Source organism: Mytilus galloprovincialis, chromosome 4 (genome assembly GCF_965363235.1).
Source record: "Mytilus galloprovincialis chromosome 4, xbMytGall1.hap1.1, whole genome shotgun sequence".
NCBI lineage: Eukaryota > Metazoa > Mollusca > Bivalvia > Mytilida > Mytilidae > Mytilus > Mytilus galloprovincialis.
In genome coordinates this window covers 24551844-24566530 of record NC_134841.1, presented here as the reverse complement: position 1 = coordinate 24566530, position 14687 = coordinate 24551844, and the positions used below count along the sequence as shown (strand labels likewise).

General features: G+C 33.2%; 1 protein-coding gene across 1 annotated transcript; it reads right to left on the bottom strand.

Annotated features, from left to right (window-relative positions):
* Positions 1 to 400: 400 nt before the first annotated feature.
* LOC143071678 (uncharacterized) lies at positions 401 to 12758 on the bottom strand. Its single transcript, XM_076246156.1, has 2 exons — positions 12682 to 12758; positions 401 to 5202 (listed from the first exon to the last, which is right to left on the bottom strand). The coding sequence occupies exon 2, from the start codon at positions 4931 to 4933 to the stop codon at positions 2159 to 2161; it is 2775 nt and encodes a 924-aa protein (XP_076102271.1). The 5' UTR covers positions 4934 to 5202; positions 12682 to 12758; the 3' UTR covers positions 401 to 2158.
* Between the last annotated feature and the right edge of the window lie 1929 nt (positions 12759 to 14687).

The window sequence follows — 14687 nt, the reverse complement described above, 5'->3', positions numbered from 1 at the left end:
GTTTTACTAAACTATGTACTAGATAAATTGAAAACTTATTCAAATGGTGTTTTTAAAATAAAACACTTCGTAATTGAGAAGAAAATTGTAATTTTGTTTGTTTCTATTAACTTTTTTTGTCACTATAGTAAACATTCCAGTAAGCATTTGTCGCCTTCTCTGACAAAGAGCTTCGATTCTTTTGTTCTATTTCAACCGGGTTTCCGACTGTAGCGGTTTGCCCACTTTTAATTCTACCAATTATCTATTAGTAAAGAAAACAAAAAAGACAAAAGGCTTAATGATCTTACAATTGTATAATCTGTATTTAGTTTGTTACTGTTTTGTATATATTAAGGTATCTTTTTGCGTGAACCCCTCAATTTTCATGTGTAGAAAAATAATAAATAAATCAAATATGTTTTCTCAATAATTTAGTATCAATTCTATCAATTCACATGTACAATGACAAAACAATGACATTCAGTTATAAAAGTGTCTTTATAATTCATTAATTTCTGAATGATAGAACTTTAAAAGCTTCCATTTGTTGTGTTACCCTATAAGTGCTCACTGGATAGTCAATGTATAGTAAAGATAACATTAAAACAAAAAAAGATTAATACAAAATTTATTTTAAGATTTCCAAGTGGGGTTTTCCCCTCGAATCACCCCTAAAACCCCATAAATCCGCTAGTGACACATATATTACTTGTATAAAAATCTGGGAATGAAATACTGAAATATAAGTTCCAAGTTTTGAAAAATTACTGGTTAGTTTGATTTCTTTTTTTTTTTAGTTTTTTTCCCGGTTCGTTTTAACAAAAAAATATTGTATAGAAAACTTATACTTAATAGATGACTTGAATATTGATGTGTTCATACTACAATATATACAACTTACCCTGTTATCCTGCTTAATGAAATTTTTTTGAAAGGGTATAAGGTGGGGAAAACCATTAACCTTATTATTTGTAATCTACTCACCTTATCGTATCCTGTTACCTAGCGACATAGATGTTTTTACTTTTATTAAGATTATAAAATGTGATTCATCAAAATATTATAATTACATATACTTAAAGTCATATGAAACAAGTGACTTGTGACAAATAATGTTAATCCAATTCTTTAACCAATACATGAATATATCATAAACTTAGTCTTCTGTGCATGATTTTATCATTTTTTACGTAAATATATCGTATAATCGTCATTTTTTCCCTCTTTGTCTGTAATGATGTGAAAATATAACAGCTACTTAATTGTCGTGTTTTGAATCCGACGTTAACCTATTGTTACCTAAAAGTAAACAATCAACAAAGAAGCATGGATATTGAGAACGTGTATAACATGTACAATCAGATAATAGTTTATTTCAATGACAGTTCCATGTTTATTGCGATCACCGGATTTTTACGAGACGGGTCACGCTAAGGTCACTTGCATACGGAAATATGTCGGCGAATTGCTTCCTGGAAACAAACAATTAAAAAAAAGTAAGCTTATTCTAAATGTGGACAAATTAAAAAAATGTTCTTAAAAAAAGTATATTTGCACAAGTTTCATAAATTAATGAAAACTATTCATTAAGTTTTTAAAAAAACTTTTTTTTTAGCTTTAGGTTTCATATGACACATATTTCGTTTATTAACAAATTAACCTTGAATCTCACCCAAATTTTGAAAATGACCCCTTTATGTGTTCGTACATGACCTATTGCAATTAAGCCCCTTACACAAAATACTCTTCTATCCCCAGTGATGCAAGTAAGACTGTCATTCTAGGTGATCACCTTGTAGATACATGTACAACTTAACTGATTTATCGTTTATACAATAATGTAATTGATTTTGTCTTAATATCCATGAAATACTTGTCACTGGACGTTAAACAAATTGACGATTTAATCCAAAATCAATCCAAAAATAGTTTCCTGGCAACGATGTTTATCATTCGTAAACATGGGGTCGTACATTAATAAATAAACAGAAATACATCACAGAATTGATTCCTTCGAGCTATTTAAAAAATCTTGAAATTATAATGAATTTCTTGTACCAGTATTGCTAGATATTAAAATTAAATTAAGTTATGTTGTCTATTTACGGTTTTTTTTTTTTTGATAAAATAAACGAACATTTAACAATTGCAGTTTAAGGATTCACAAAGAAACATTTCAGACTGCATTTAGTTTTCTGATGAAATCGGCAAACATTTTGATTTTTTCGCATGTTGTGACATTTTTGTCGCATGAAATGACTTCATATTCTTCATCAGGAACATTTTTGTTGTTAGTTTGTTCCAAGTCCTTTTCAAATATATTTAAACGCGGCAAAAAAAATACCGGAAGATTACCCGCTAGAGCTGATTCCCCAAGCATGTCATACAATTTCAATGCTAGTACAATTGAGTTGTAGAGAACTGACCTATGTGGATGTGGAAGCTGGTGCAGGATTCTTGGTTCGGAATCTACCGTGTAGAATAAACAATTTTTCAAAATGTAACTCGATATTTCTTCACTGGCGATGAATGTGTCATACCGACTCGGATTATTTCCATCAAACATATCAAACATTTCAATCGTCTGCTTTCTTTCATATTTCATTTTCGGACACACAAAGTTACTTTTCATAATTTTTGCTAAGGAATAACTTTGGCGTATCCACTTCGGAAAAGAACGCATTAGCTGAAGTTCCAACGGAGCACAAGATATTCTGAAGAAAATATCAGTATCGACCTCTTCAAACGCTTCGTCGTCGGCCTCTGGGTGCTGACATAACATCAAGAAATCTTCTTGTAAAACTCTTTCAGAAACAATGTTATTTACGGTTAAATTCGCCCCTATCGGACGCCAGTTCTGAACTCGGATTGCGGGTACAATATCTATACTGGCATGTATTCCTTTGTAATTTTCGCCGATGATGAAAAGTTTAAAATTGATGGTAGGAGTGTTTAACTTATTATGTATTGAAAACCCATCCACGAAAACTTCATCATAAATCCATGTTGATGGATTTGTTAAAACAAGTTTGACTAAACCAAAGAAATCATCTCGCAATATTTTACAATTAAGAAACTTCTTATGATCAAAGTAATATTGAAAATCTTCATTTATTACATCGTTTTTATGTCTGACATTGTGAAATCCTTTGTTTAAATGTAAAATATTTGCTTGGTGAGACTGATCTGCTGTACAAATCTGAGAGAATTTATCGAGAATGAGAAGAAAATCAAATTCATCGGGGTCGTCAATCTTTGTTCCTTCGTATGTGCTGCCAGAACGGAAAAGTGAACATTTGAATCTTTTGTCAAGATAACCAACTTGGTTTGCAATTTGGCGAGTAAATGAAAGAATTAGTGATTCTATCCATTGTGCTTCATCCACAGATTGGGGTAAACCAACTCCTGGAATATCTAGTACATGACTGTAGTACTTCTCTAGATCTTTCGGGAGATCAAAATGTTCTCTCAGATTTGTAATACTTTGGTATTCGGTATAACCAATAGACCAGTTGAGATTTATCCAGGGAGACTTATAACCAAGTGCATTAGTTGAATATGGTCGTTCAAATGATCCTTTAGTCATGGATTTTTCCAGTAATGCTGATGTATCCCAACATCTCCAGAAAAGGGCGATGTCGTGTGGTGTTCGACCAGACCGGTCGCGCTTATACACATCGGCTCCATTTCTTAACAGAACGTCCACCTCTCGAATTCTGTTTTCCCAGGCAGCGTAGTGCAGTGAAGTGCTTCCAAATTTATCGTTTTTGTTAACCCGGCATCCTTTATTTATAAGATACTGACATATCCTTGGATCACAGGCAGGAAAAGTTGCTACGATCGGGGTACGTCTGCACTGGTCAATCAAATTTATGTCTGCGCCACTTTCAACCAAAATCTTCACTACTTGAAGTTTCCGCGCAAAGAAAAGGGCTGTTCTTCCAAAAATATCTCGAATGTTTACATCCGCTCCACGTTTGATCAAATATTTGAGAATTGGAATCTTTTCATTCTGCTGTAAAACTGACTGTGAGGTTAAATGGAGAAGTGTGTGTCCAAATTTCTCTTTTATATTGATGTTCTCAATAAACGTGATGAAATGTTTGACAAGTTTAACGTTAACAACTCCTCGAATGATGTAGAAAGACACTGGTAAATGACCATCATTGTTTTGTTGGTTCATGATCGTGGCCAATTGCTCTTTGAGGATAATAGGTAACTGTTCATCTAATAAATAGAACAAAAATCGTTCGGATGTATCTATACCTGCTCGACAACGTAGAAAACAATGTATAAAATTCTCTTTATATTTGTTTTGTATTGTAACATTTATTCCTTTGATTTTAAGCAGCTCTTGTATAAACAGTTCACTATAGATCCCTCGACTGGCAACGTGCAAAATAGTTTCCCCTTCTTTTGTTTTTGTATTTATATCAAAACCTTTCTTTACAGCAAGTTTTATAGTTTTAACTACGTGGTTGACAGCGTCGCCTTCAAACTCGGATGAAGCGTCAACTAGAAAGTGTAGTGGGGTGGCCCCTTCCTCGTCAGGTTCATTTACTGGTGGATTTAAACATTTCAACATTGCTACAACTTTGTCAACATTTGCTTCCAAGCAAGCGTAATGCAAAGGTGTTTTTTCATTAATGTCTTTGCAGTACATGTTTGCCCCGGTCTTAAGGACCTCTTTGAAAACTGCGAAGGATGTTTCACTACATGCGGCAAGATGTAAAGCCGTGTCTCCGTCAGAATCTGGTAAGTTTGCATTTGCCTTGTATTGAATCAATGTCTTAACGCTATGAATGTCGTCATTGCTAATAGCAATTTGCAAAGGAGAGATAAAATCACTACATGGTCCGTCAATAGATACGGGATTAAATTGTAGAAGTTTTAGAACCGTTTTGGCCGATTTATACTGTACTGCAGCTAATAGAGGGTCTTTCCAAGGCATTATTTTGGTAAATAATTGGATTGTTCTGTCCAGCTAGTAATTAGATGAAGAGATGTTCCCATAATTATATAAAATACTTCTGAACATGGTAGTTAATATGTGTAATATACGATATGGTTTGTTCACAATCGATTTGCTTCTGAACATGGTCGTTAATGTGTAATTTACGATATGGTTTGTTTACAATCGATTTGCTTCTGAACATGGTAGTTAATACGTGTAATATACGATATGGTTGGTTCACAATCGATTAATATGCCGTATCTCATCTGAAAATATAAACATGATCACAAATATAATGTTATAATGTTATGTTCGTCTGTGATACCTATATCCTACATTTAGTTGTTTTCATCTACCTTTTGTTTGAACTTTAAATTTTGTCCTATTTTATATCGAAATGGAATAATGCAGAGTACAGTACTGAACTACCCCCATCCCTATAAAAAGAACAAAGGGATTGCAAAAAGCATGCAAAGAACAGCATAAATGGTCCCAAAATGACTGGTGTAAAACAAATCAAACAGGAAAACAAGAAAAGAAAAAAACAAGAAACGTGAAACATATAAAAACCACACCCACAAACGACAACGGCTGATCAAGATGTTCTCAGGTAAGACTATCTACACTACCAAACATATTTTACCCAGCAACATTCTGATATTTTCTATTTGAAGCCAGAGTTTGAAAAAGAGTGGTTGTCAGTGTTTGCCGACTGTAATACCATAATGGTTACTGATGTTGTTTAGTTAAATCTAGCCGTTTGTTATCCATTTGAATTGCTCTACGTTTTGTTCTTTAAAGCCTTTTTCACTTAATCATGCAGACGTATATATTTTGCACATTATTACCCGTCATTGTTAACATTCTTGTTCTTATTTTGCTCAACATTTGTTTGATAGTACTACAAATGTAATCATGTTATTTAACCCAAAATGTAACAAAATCCCTTGTATATGGCCCATATAAATTATAAATTTCAACACCAAAAGAAATTAAAAAAAAGGTTCAATGACCAAAGTGCATTTGATTTCAGCAATTTACTTATTGTTTAATAATTCATTTATATATCATAATTTCTTGAAGTAATTTTCCGAAGTCGACATGTTTCTTTTCGTTTAATGATAATGATTTGTTTTACTATAATTCTTACTTGTAAGTAATATTCACTCTATTAAATCAATCATGTAAAAATGACTACCAAATATTCATATGGTCCGGAACATGTTCATTGTACACGGATGCCCCCCTCGCACTACAATTTTCTATATTCAGTGGACCGTGAAAATGGGGTAAAAACTTGGCATTAGAAAGAGAAAGATCATATCATGGTGAATATGTTTACTAAGCTTCAACTTTAGCAAAAATTACTTTTACAAAAATCTTTAACCAAAATTGTAACCTGAAGCGGGACAGACGGACGAACAGACGTACATGTATATACATAAGAACACATGCGCGACAAACGTGTTCACTTAAATGACAAAGTACGATAAGGCCCGTTTTTTGCCCCCTTATTTTCTCAATTTTCAAGTTCAGTTTTTGAAAGCTACTTTTTATGTTAAAATATTCCCTGATGCTTGAAGTTTGTTTGGATGAACTTCAAAACCACTTAATTTAGCAACTGGGTGAGGTGAGTGGGGTAAACTTATTGTTATTATTCAAATATTGCAATTATCATTCACTTTTCAGGTGTTTAGTACAACGAATTTTTAGTTTTTAAGTGACTGCGTCAACGTGACCCAGGACTTTTTTTTTATTCCAATGTCATTAGCACTGTTTTTGCTGTCTAAATCACTGTAATTTTTTCTGGGTCACGTAGGTGCACCATATTAAATTTTAAGAAACTATGACCAAAAATCTTATTTTAAATGGTGCACACGATGTTACTAATTCATTTATTATGACTGGTATGTGTTGCATTCCAAAATTGACACATTTGACCTAGATACGACAACCGTTCATGCTGGCTGTTCAAACTCATCCCTCTGAAAAATCACAGTGCCAGTCGTTAGCTTCTTTACAAACAAAAAGGGAAGAGCCTACACAAACGCTTTTACACTTATACTTATCGGACATAGAAATTACCTTAATTTTCCTATTCAGAATCGAAATAATTGATGCGGTCGGCGTTATGCATTTGTGCCGATATGCATTTCATTTGCGCCGATTTTTTCTTTCATTTGCGCCGATTTTTTCTTTCATTTGCGCCGAATTTTTTTTCATTTGCGCCGAATTTTTTATAGGTAAGTTACAGGTAAAAACGTATAAAAAGATGTGGTATAAGTGCCAATTAGACAACTCTCTATCCCAGTCATGTTATTTTTCATTTATCATTTACCAGGGGGAGGTGGAAGTAGGGTTTCGAGCAGGATAAATCAATATAAAAACTATATATTTTTATACTTTAAAATCAAGAACAAAAAACCAATAATAAAAGCACTCTGTTAATGCTAAAATAAAGAATTATGAATCTATTTACAACGTTCAAATCATAAATCTGTTCTTGTTGAATGATTATAGGCAACACATCTAATATTCCTTTCTTGTTATTTTAGCCCTCACTATCGCTCGGGCAAAAATAATCACGAATATAATGCCTACCCAGGTTAAAACTACAATAAAGTATAGCTTGCATCCATTATTTCTTATTTATCATATGTTTAGTAGTAAATATAGTAGTTTTGCACATGTGATAAATAGCCTGCTGTTTAATCCATATCGCGCAACTTTGATGTGCACCCTTTATCGCATACCCTTTTAATATCACACCCCTAACCCTTTATCACATACCCTTTATCACACCCCTACTTTTTTTTTCTTAACATGAAGTCAGTTTTTATTTTATGTAAAAGAAAATTTTTCCTCAAAATAGGTCCAATAGAAAGGTCATTCGGGAGTGACGTAATTTATTGAATGACGTCATTGTGTGGTATGTGACGTCAAGAACGTCAAGTTTTCATATTTTTTGGCACACTAAATGCAAAGTTCTATAAAAAATACAAAACACAAAAAAATACAATAATAAACAAAATATTTTTAGAACAACAGCACGCAAATTGTAAGGTAACCCAGGTGCTTCGGATAAGTAATTGAAAAGTTCTTTTAGGGGCTTTTGAAGCAAGACAAAAGTCGAACTGAAGGTAACACAGTTCTATGGATCAGAAAACAGTTCATATAATATAATACTCTCCTGTTGAAATATATGATAAAGCGTATAAAACATGGCAAAATCCGTATCACATGCCGTATCACCCTCGACCGATATCATCCCTCGGGCCTAAAGGCCCTTGGGCTGATATCGGTGTCTCGGGATGATAGTTACGACATATGATACGGATTTTGCTATGTATTATTCTCTATTTATACGGTAAGATTATTGATTGTTGATGTAGATTGCAATTGTTTACACCGCTGACATTTACTCTTGTTGGATAACATATGGATTGACATTTCCTAATTTATATACACAAATATATGTTGCTAATAAGCCGCTACCTTACGGGTCCTTTTTTCTCCAAACTTCGCATGGGTTTGGCGATATGAATTATTGTCGAGCCTGCAACATTTGTTGCACAAAGCTCGACATAGGGATAGTGATCCGGCGGCAGCGGCGACTACGGCGGAGTTAGTTAACTTCTTAAAAGCTTTATATTTTAGAAAGTGGAAGACCTGGATGCTTCATACTTTGTATATAGATGCCTCATGTTACTAGTTTTTTCCGTCATTCACATGTCCAATGTCCTTGATTTCATTTTCATGGTTAATTAAGTGACTTCTTGAAGAAAAAAAACTACATTTGGTATGTGCGTACCTTGCAAGGTCCTCATGTCAGTCAGACAGTTTTCTTTTTACATCGACCTCATTTCACGGATCAGTGAACAAGGTTAAGTTTTGGTGGTCAAGTCCATCAAAACTCAAAAACTTACCTTTGACCCTGGACCATAAAAATTGGGTCAATGTCAGATGACACCTGCCAGGTAGACATGTACACCTTCCTATCATTCAATACACCAAATATAGTAGACCTATTGCATACAGAATAAGAAAAACAGATCAAAACACAAAAATTTAACTATAACCACTGAACAATGAAAATGAGGTAAAGGTCAGATGACACTTGCCAGTTGAAAATGTACACCTTACAGTCCTTCCATACACCAAATATACTAGACCTATTGCCAATAGTATCTGAGATATGATGTATGGAAATATTTAATGATGTATATGTCAGTCGCGCAAGTTTTATTTGACCTTGACCTCATTTTCACGTTCATAGCTGAGTGTTAAATTAATTTTGTTTAGGTATTTTTTTCTTAAACTATAAGCAATAGGTCAACTATATTTGTTGTATGGAAGAATTGTTAGCTTTACATGTCTGCCTGGCATGGTTCATCTGACCTTGATCTGATTTTCATGGTTCACTGGTCAATGTTTAGTTTTCTTAGTTAATGTTATATATAATAAGTGTATGTGACAGTTGTAATAAAGCTCTATATTTAAGACTATCAACAAAATATTAATGATTAGTCAAAAAGTCGAGACATTTCAGCGCGCGCGTGTGCACTTTTGTTATACATAATATAATGTATAATATATTATACAAGACAAATGATAATATAACACTGTTCAAAAAACATGCGCGACAAACATGTTACGATAAGGCTCGTGTTTGACCCCCTTATTTTCTCATTTTTTAAATTCTGTTTTTGAAAGCTACTTTTTATGTTAAAATATTCCCTGATGCTTGAAGTTTGTTTGGATGAACTTCAAAACCACTAATTTTAGCAACTGGGTGAGGTGAGAGGCCGGTAAACTTTCTGTTATTGTTCAAATATTGTAATTATTATTCACTTTTCAGGTGTTTAGTACAACGAATTTTAGTTTTTAAGTGACTGCGCCAACGTGACCCAGGACTTTTTTTTATTCCAATGTCATTAGCACTGTTTTTGCTGTCTAAATCACTGTATTTTTTCTGGGTCACGTAGGTTCACCCTATTAGATTTTATGAAACAATCGTATTTTCCTTCTTTTGGCGTTTTTTGTGCCCTTTTACCCACTCACCTCACCCATTTTCTGAAATTAATGGTTTTGAAGTTCATTCAAACAAACTTTAGACCTAAGGGAATATTTTAACGTGATAAGTAGCTTTTTATTCTGTTGAACTTACTTAAAATAAAGCTAATACTAACAATGACCACTGCCCTTTCATCCATCTTGATATCTATAACATTAACGGGAAGCTTAATACAAACATTTATGATAAAAGAGATGATTTTTCATTTCCTATCGTTAATTATCCATTTTTAGATGGTGACGTTCCCTTGTCACCATCTTATGGTGTTTATATATCTCAACTTGTACGATTCGCTCGTGTATGTAACAACGTCTAGATTTTAGCGAGAGAAATTTATGTATAATTTACTGAAAAATCATTACACCAGGGTTTTCGATATCACAAACTAGTCAAAACATTTACTTAATTTCATCATCAGTATAAGGAAATAATTCGTAAATACTCAACATGCAGACATCCTATACGTTCAGGTATTTCACATCCAATCTTTTATGGTAATATTCTTTACAAAGCACAAAAATGTCAGTATTCACCTCAAAAGCTTACAAAACCTTTAAACGGACTTATTAAGAAGGGATACAGTTACGATACTGTTGTCAGGCCATTAAAGATTGCATATTTTGGCTTTAATATTAGTTCACTTATAGGGTCTTTGCATCGGAACTAAACATATTTATCTAAAAAAAAAACAGTTGTTGGCATGACACGGGTTATGTTCTTCTCATATACTTTATGATAGTATGATACTAAACCCCTAACGGGAGGGATTGTGCCTGATATTCATATGATGAAGACATAATCTTTTAATCAGTTTAATTAAGTTCTGGAGCTGGCATGTCAGTTAACTGCTATAGTCTGTTATTTATGTATTATTGTCATTTTATTTATTTTCTTTTGTTACATCTTCTGACATCGGACCCGGACTTCTCTTGAACTGAATTTTAATATGCGTATTGTTATGCGTTTACTTTTCTACATTGGCTAGAGGTATAGGGGGAGGGTTGAGATCTCATAAACATGTTTAACCCCGCCGCAATTTTGCGACTGTCCCAAGTCAGGAGCCTCTGGCCTTTGTTAGTCTTGTATGATTTTTAATTTTAGTTTCTTGTGTATAATTCGGAGTTTAGTATGACGTCCATTATCACTGTACTAGTATACATATTTTTTAAGGGCCAGCTGAAGGACGCCTACGGGTGCGGGAGTTTCTCGCTACATTGAAGACCCATTGGTGGCCTTCGGCTGTTGTCTGCTCTATGGTCGGGTTGTTGTCGCTTTGACACATTACCCATTTCCTTTCTCAATTTTATTCCAAGACAGAGTTTCAAAAATGGGAAAATAGGGGAGCCAAAAACGGGCCTTATCGTACCTTGTCATTTCTAATAGTAAATGTTCCTTTTTAAGTTAGCATTGTGACTGACTAAAGTTCCTTGCGTCTCATGCATTTGCGTCATGTTCACATCTAACGTGTTATAGTTGATTAGTTGTTTGTGAGTTTTAGAATAAAGTGAGCCGGCCTGGATCCAAACTTATTATTTGGGATGTTATGTCTGAAACAATTATGATCCCCATTGGCAGTGAGGATATGCATTTTATAATGGTTTGACTTTAATTATTTTCTCAATGAGTCCCCTCCTTATTTTTTGTTCTACCCATGACAATAAAACGACTTCTGCCAAAGCTCTTGTATAGTATAGTTTATATTTTGCCTTATCAAATCAAATCAAATCAAATCAAATATTTTATTGTCATATAAACTTTACAGTTTGTGACCAACATATATTAATACAATAAACACAATAAACATAAATACATACATATTAAACATACAAAATATCAACAGCATTAAAATTTATAACAACAAACAAGTTGTTAAGAGTCCCCTGCCCTCAGTTCTAATGACCTTTTCAAGAAGGATCCTAACTTATTTGTTTGTAAAGGTGATGATGGATTTAGTAAATAATGATTTTTTTCTTCTTCATTTAAATTATTAAAGTTATTATTTTCTGTACATATGTGATGAAAAAAGTCATTTCTTAGAGTTTTATTATACTCACAATATAGTAAAAAATGTTTCTCATCCTCTAGTATTTTACATTTATGGCAAAGACGTTCCTCTCTTGGGATTTTAAAATATCTCCCCTTTTCAATCAAGAGGGAGTGATCACTTATTCTAAATTTAGTGATTAATCTCCTTATCTGAAAATTAGACGTATTTAGATAATATTCTAGTTTGTAATCTTTTTAAAGTTTTTTATAGAGAAAAAATTTACTTTTATCATCGATGTTTTGAAATTTATTTTGAATTAAATCTTCATATCTATTTTTCATTTTTAACTTTATATCGTTTTTTATTTTATTTACATCTTTTATGTCCTTACAAGTAGAAAGAATATTAAGGTCAACGTTAGTCTCTTTAACAATATTTTTAGCATATGTATACCATGAGTAAGTAAGTCCTTATCATTCTTTCTTTAAACAAATATGCATGTCGATTCGTAACTAAATAAGAAGAAGAAAAAAAATACTTTATTGTCGTTTTCCCAACATGGAAGCCAAACCGTAATTGATGATTGTCTGTTTATACGTATTCTCTTTGTGAATATGTCTAACATGTAAATAATTTAAAAATAAAGGATTGAAATACCACTAAAATTAATGTAAATGCACTCACCAAAATCTGTAACATTAATAAGATTAAGGCGTTTGATGGTGGGAATTTCCAATACGGAAGTTTATTATTCATTATAGTCGTGTTATATTGAATTTGAATGAACTTTAATCTTAAAGTATGTGATCTATTTTAAGACTATTGAGATATGCAACATAAAAATAACACACGATAAATGTGGTCGGTCCGAAGTGTTTTTACCTTGAGCAGCCCAACATACTTGATTGATTGATTGATTGATCGATTTTTAGTTGCTTAAAGTCCATGCAGTGGCAAATATTTCATGCATATTCAAGACGAGAACAAATTAACAATAAATACAATAGGTAGGTTCTGTAATAGAGGCGTCCGGATTAAGGTCGGAGAAATTTAGACTGCCACAGGAAATGAGAGTAAATTGGATAGGGACAGAATTTAGCCTGGCTACACACAGGCACTTGTTTCTATCCAAAGGAAGGTCGACTATCCATATAAATAGAAGAACACAGGCCCTTGTTTCTATCCATAGGAAGGTCGACTATCCATATAAATAGTAGACCTTCCTATGGATAGAAACAAGTGCCTATGTTGCTACAGCCTCACCTACGGACCCATCAGAGAGTTGTTGCAATTGTTCTCAACGTGCAAATGGTGTGGCACTCTCTTGACACGAGGCATAGGACTAAACGTCCCAATTCCGCACAGCAAAAAGGGCACCCCGCTTTGGTCAGGGTTTTATCGCGGTCGGAGGAAGACCAATGTTGCCTATACTTCTATTCCCCAGTCACCAAACTTGAAAGTCAAAAGATATACTAAAACCAGAAGTTCATTTCTAGAATTATAATGGCTTTCTGATAAAACTAAGCCTTGAACACAGGTTTCTAGCTACTCATATACGAGAATCTATAGGTACACGAATGGGAGCTAGTCACATACTTTCAAATCAATATTCCTTAAGTTTGAAAGTGTAAAAGTAGAATAAAGTAAATAAAAAATAAGAAAGTTCATAAATCTTACAATTCAAACGTTACCAAGATACTGAATGCCGTGAGTGCATTTTGACCTTGTATTGCATGATATTTATCTGTAAGGGAAATACTAGAAGAAACACCTTGTATCTAATAAATTATAATTTATTTGAACAGAAGTACTAGTACTTAAAACATCAAAGTTTTGCGCCAAAAACACCAACATATCGTGTATAAATACATATTAAGATAAAAAAAAAAAAAACTGCATCAAAATATTATGCCGAATATTTAATAAATATTTTTTTATCGTTTCGCATAATTGAATATAATGTGACGGTGATTTTGGATTCCTTATTATGTCAGTCACAAATATATCTGATTGGTCCATTTATAATTTTAAATATTAATACATGAAGACAGTTTTGAGAAAATATGCTAAATAATGATCTTTATTTTTGTGAAATTTATATAAAAAAAAAAGGTGGATGTATGTAGTAAGTGGAGTGACTGGGATGATACAAGGAAAATTTGACTGCCACTGGATAATGAGAGGGGAGTTGGCTAGAGACTTTTAATTCCTTGATAAGTAATTGAAAAACATTTTTAAAAGACTTGGTAAATGGTTTCATGCAATGCGTAAAGAACTACCGGTATAGTCGTTCCCTTAAAACAATATTGAAAAACTGCGTGTCCTTCGTCTTTTCGCCAAGCTTAATGTTTTGTACATTTTCAAGCATTCTTCGTGGGCTAGTGAACTAAGAAAAAATGTCATGCAGACTAGATTGACACCGCCACATTCTGTATGTATATAAAAGAATATGTATACCACACTCCACAGTAGACCAAATGACACAGAAATTAACAACTATAGGCCCCCGTACGTCCTCAAACAATGAACAAAGCCCATACTGCGTAGTCAGCTATAAAAAAAACCAGGAAATTACAAACGTAATACAATTCAAACGAGAAAACTATCGGCCTTATTAATGTATAACAAAAAGATGAACTTAAAACAAACATGTCATACAGCAACTAACGACAACCACTGCATAACAGGCT

Coding starts and splice junctions, on each gene's coding strand:
- LOC143071678 (XM_076246156.1), bottom strand. CDS start 4,933: ATGCCTTGGAAAGACCCTCTATTAGCTGCAGTACAGTATAAATCGGCC.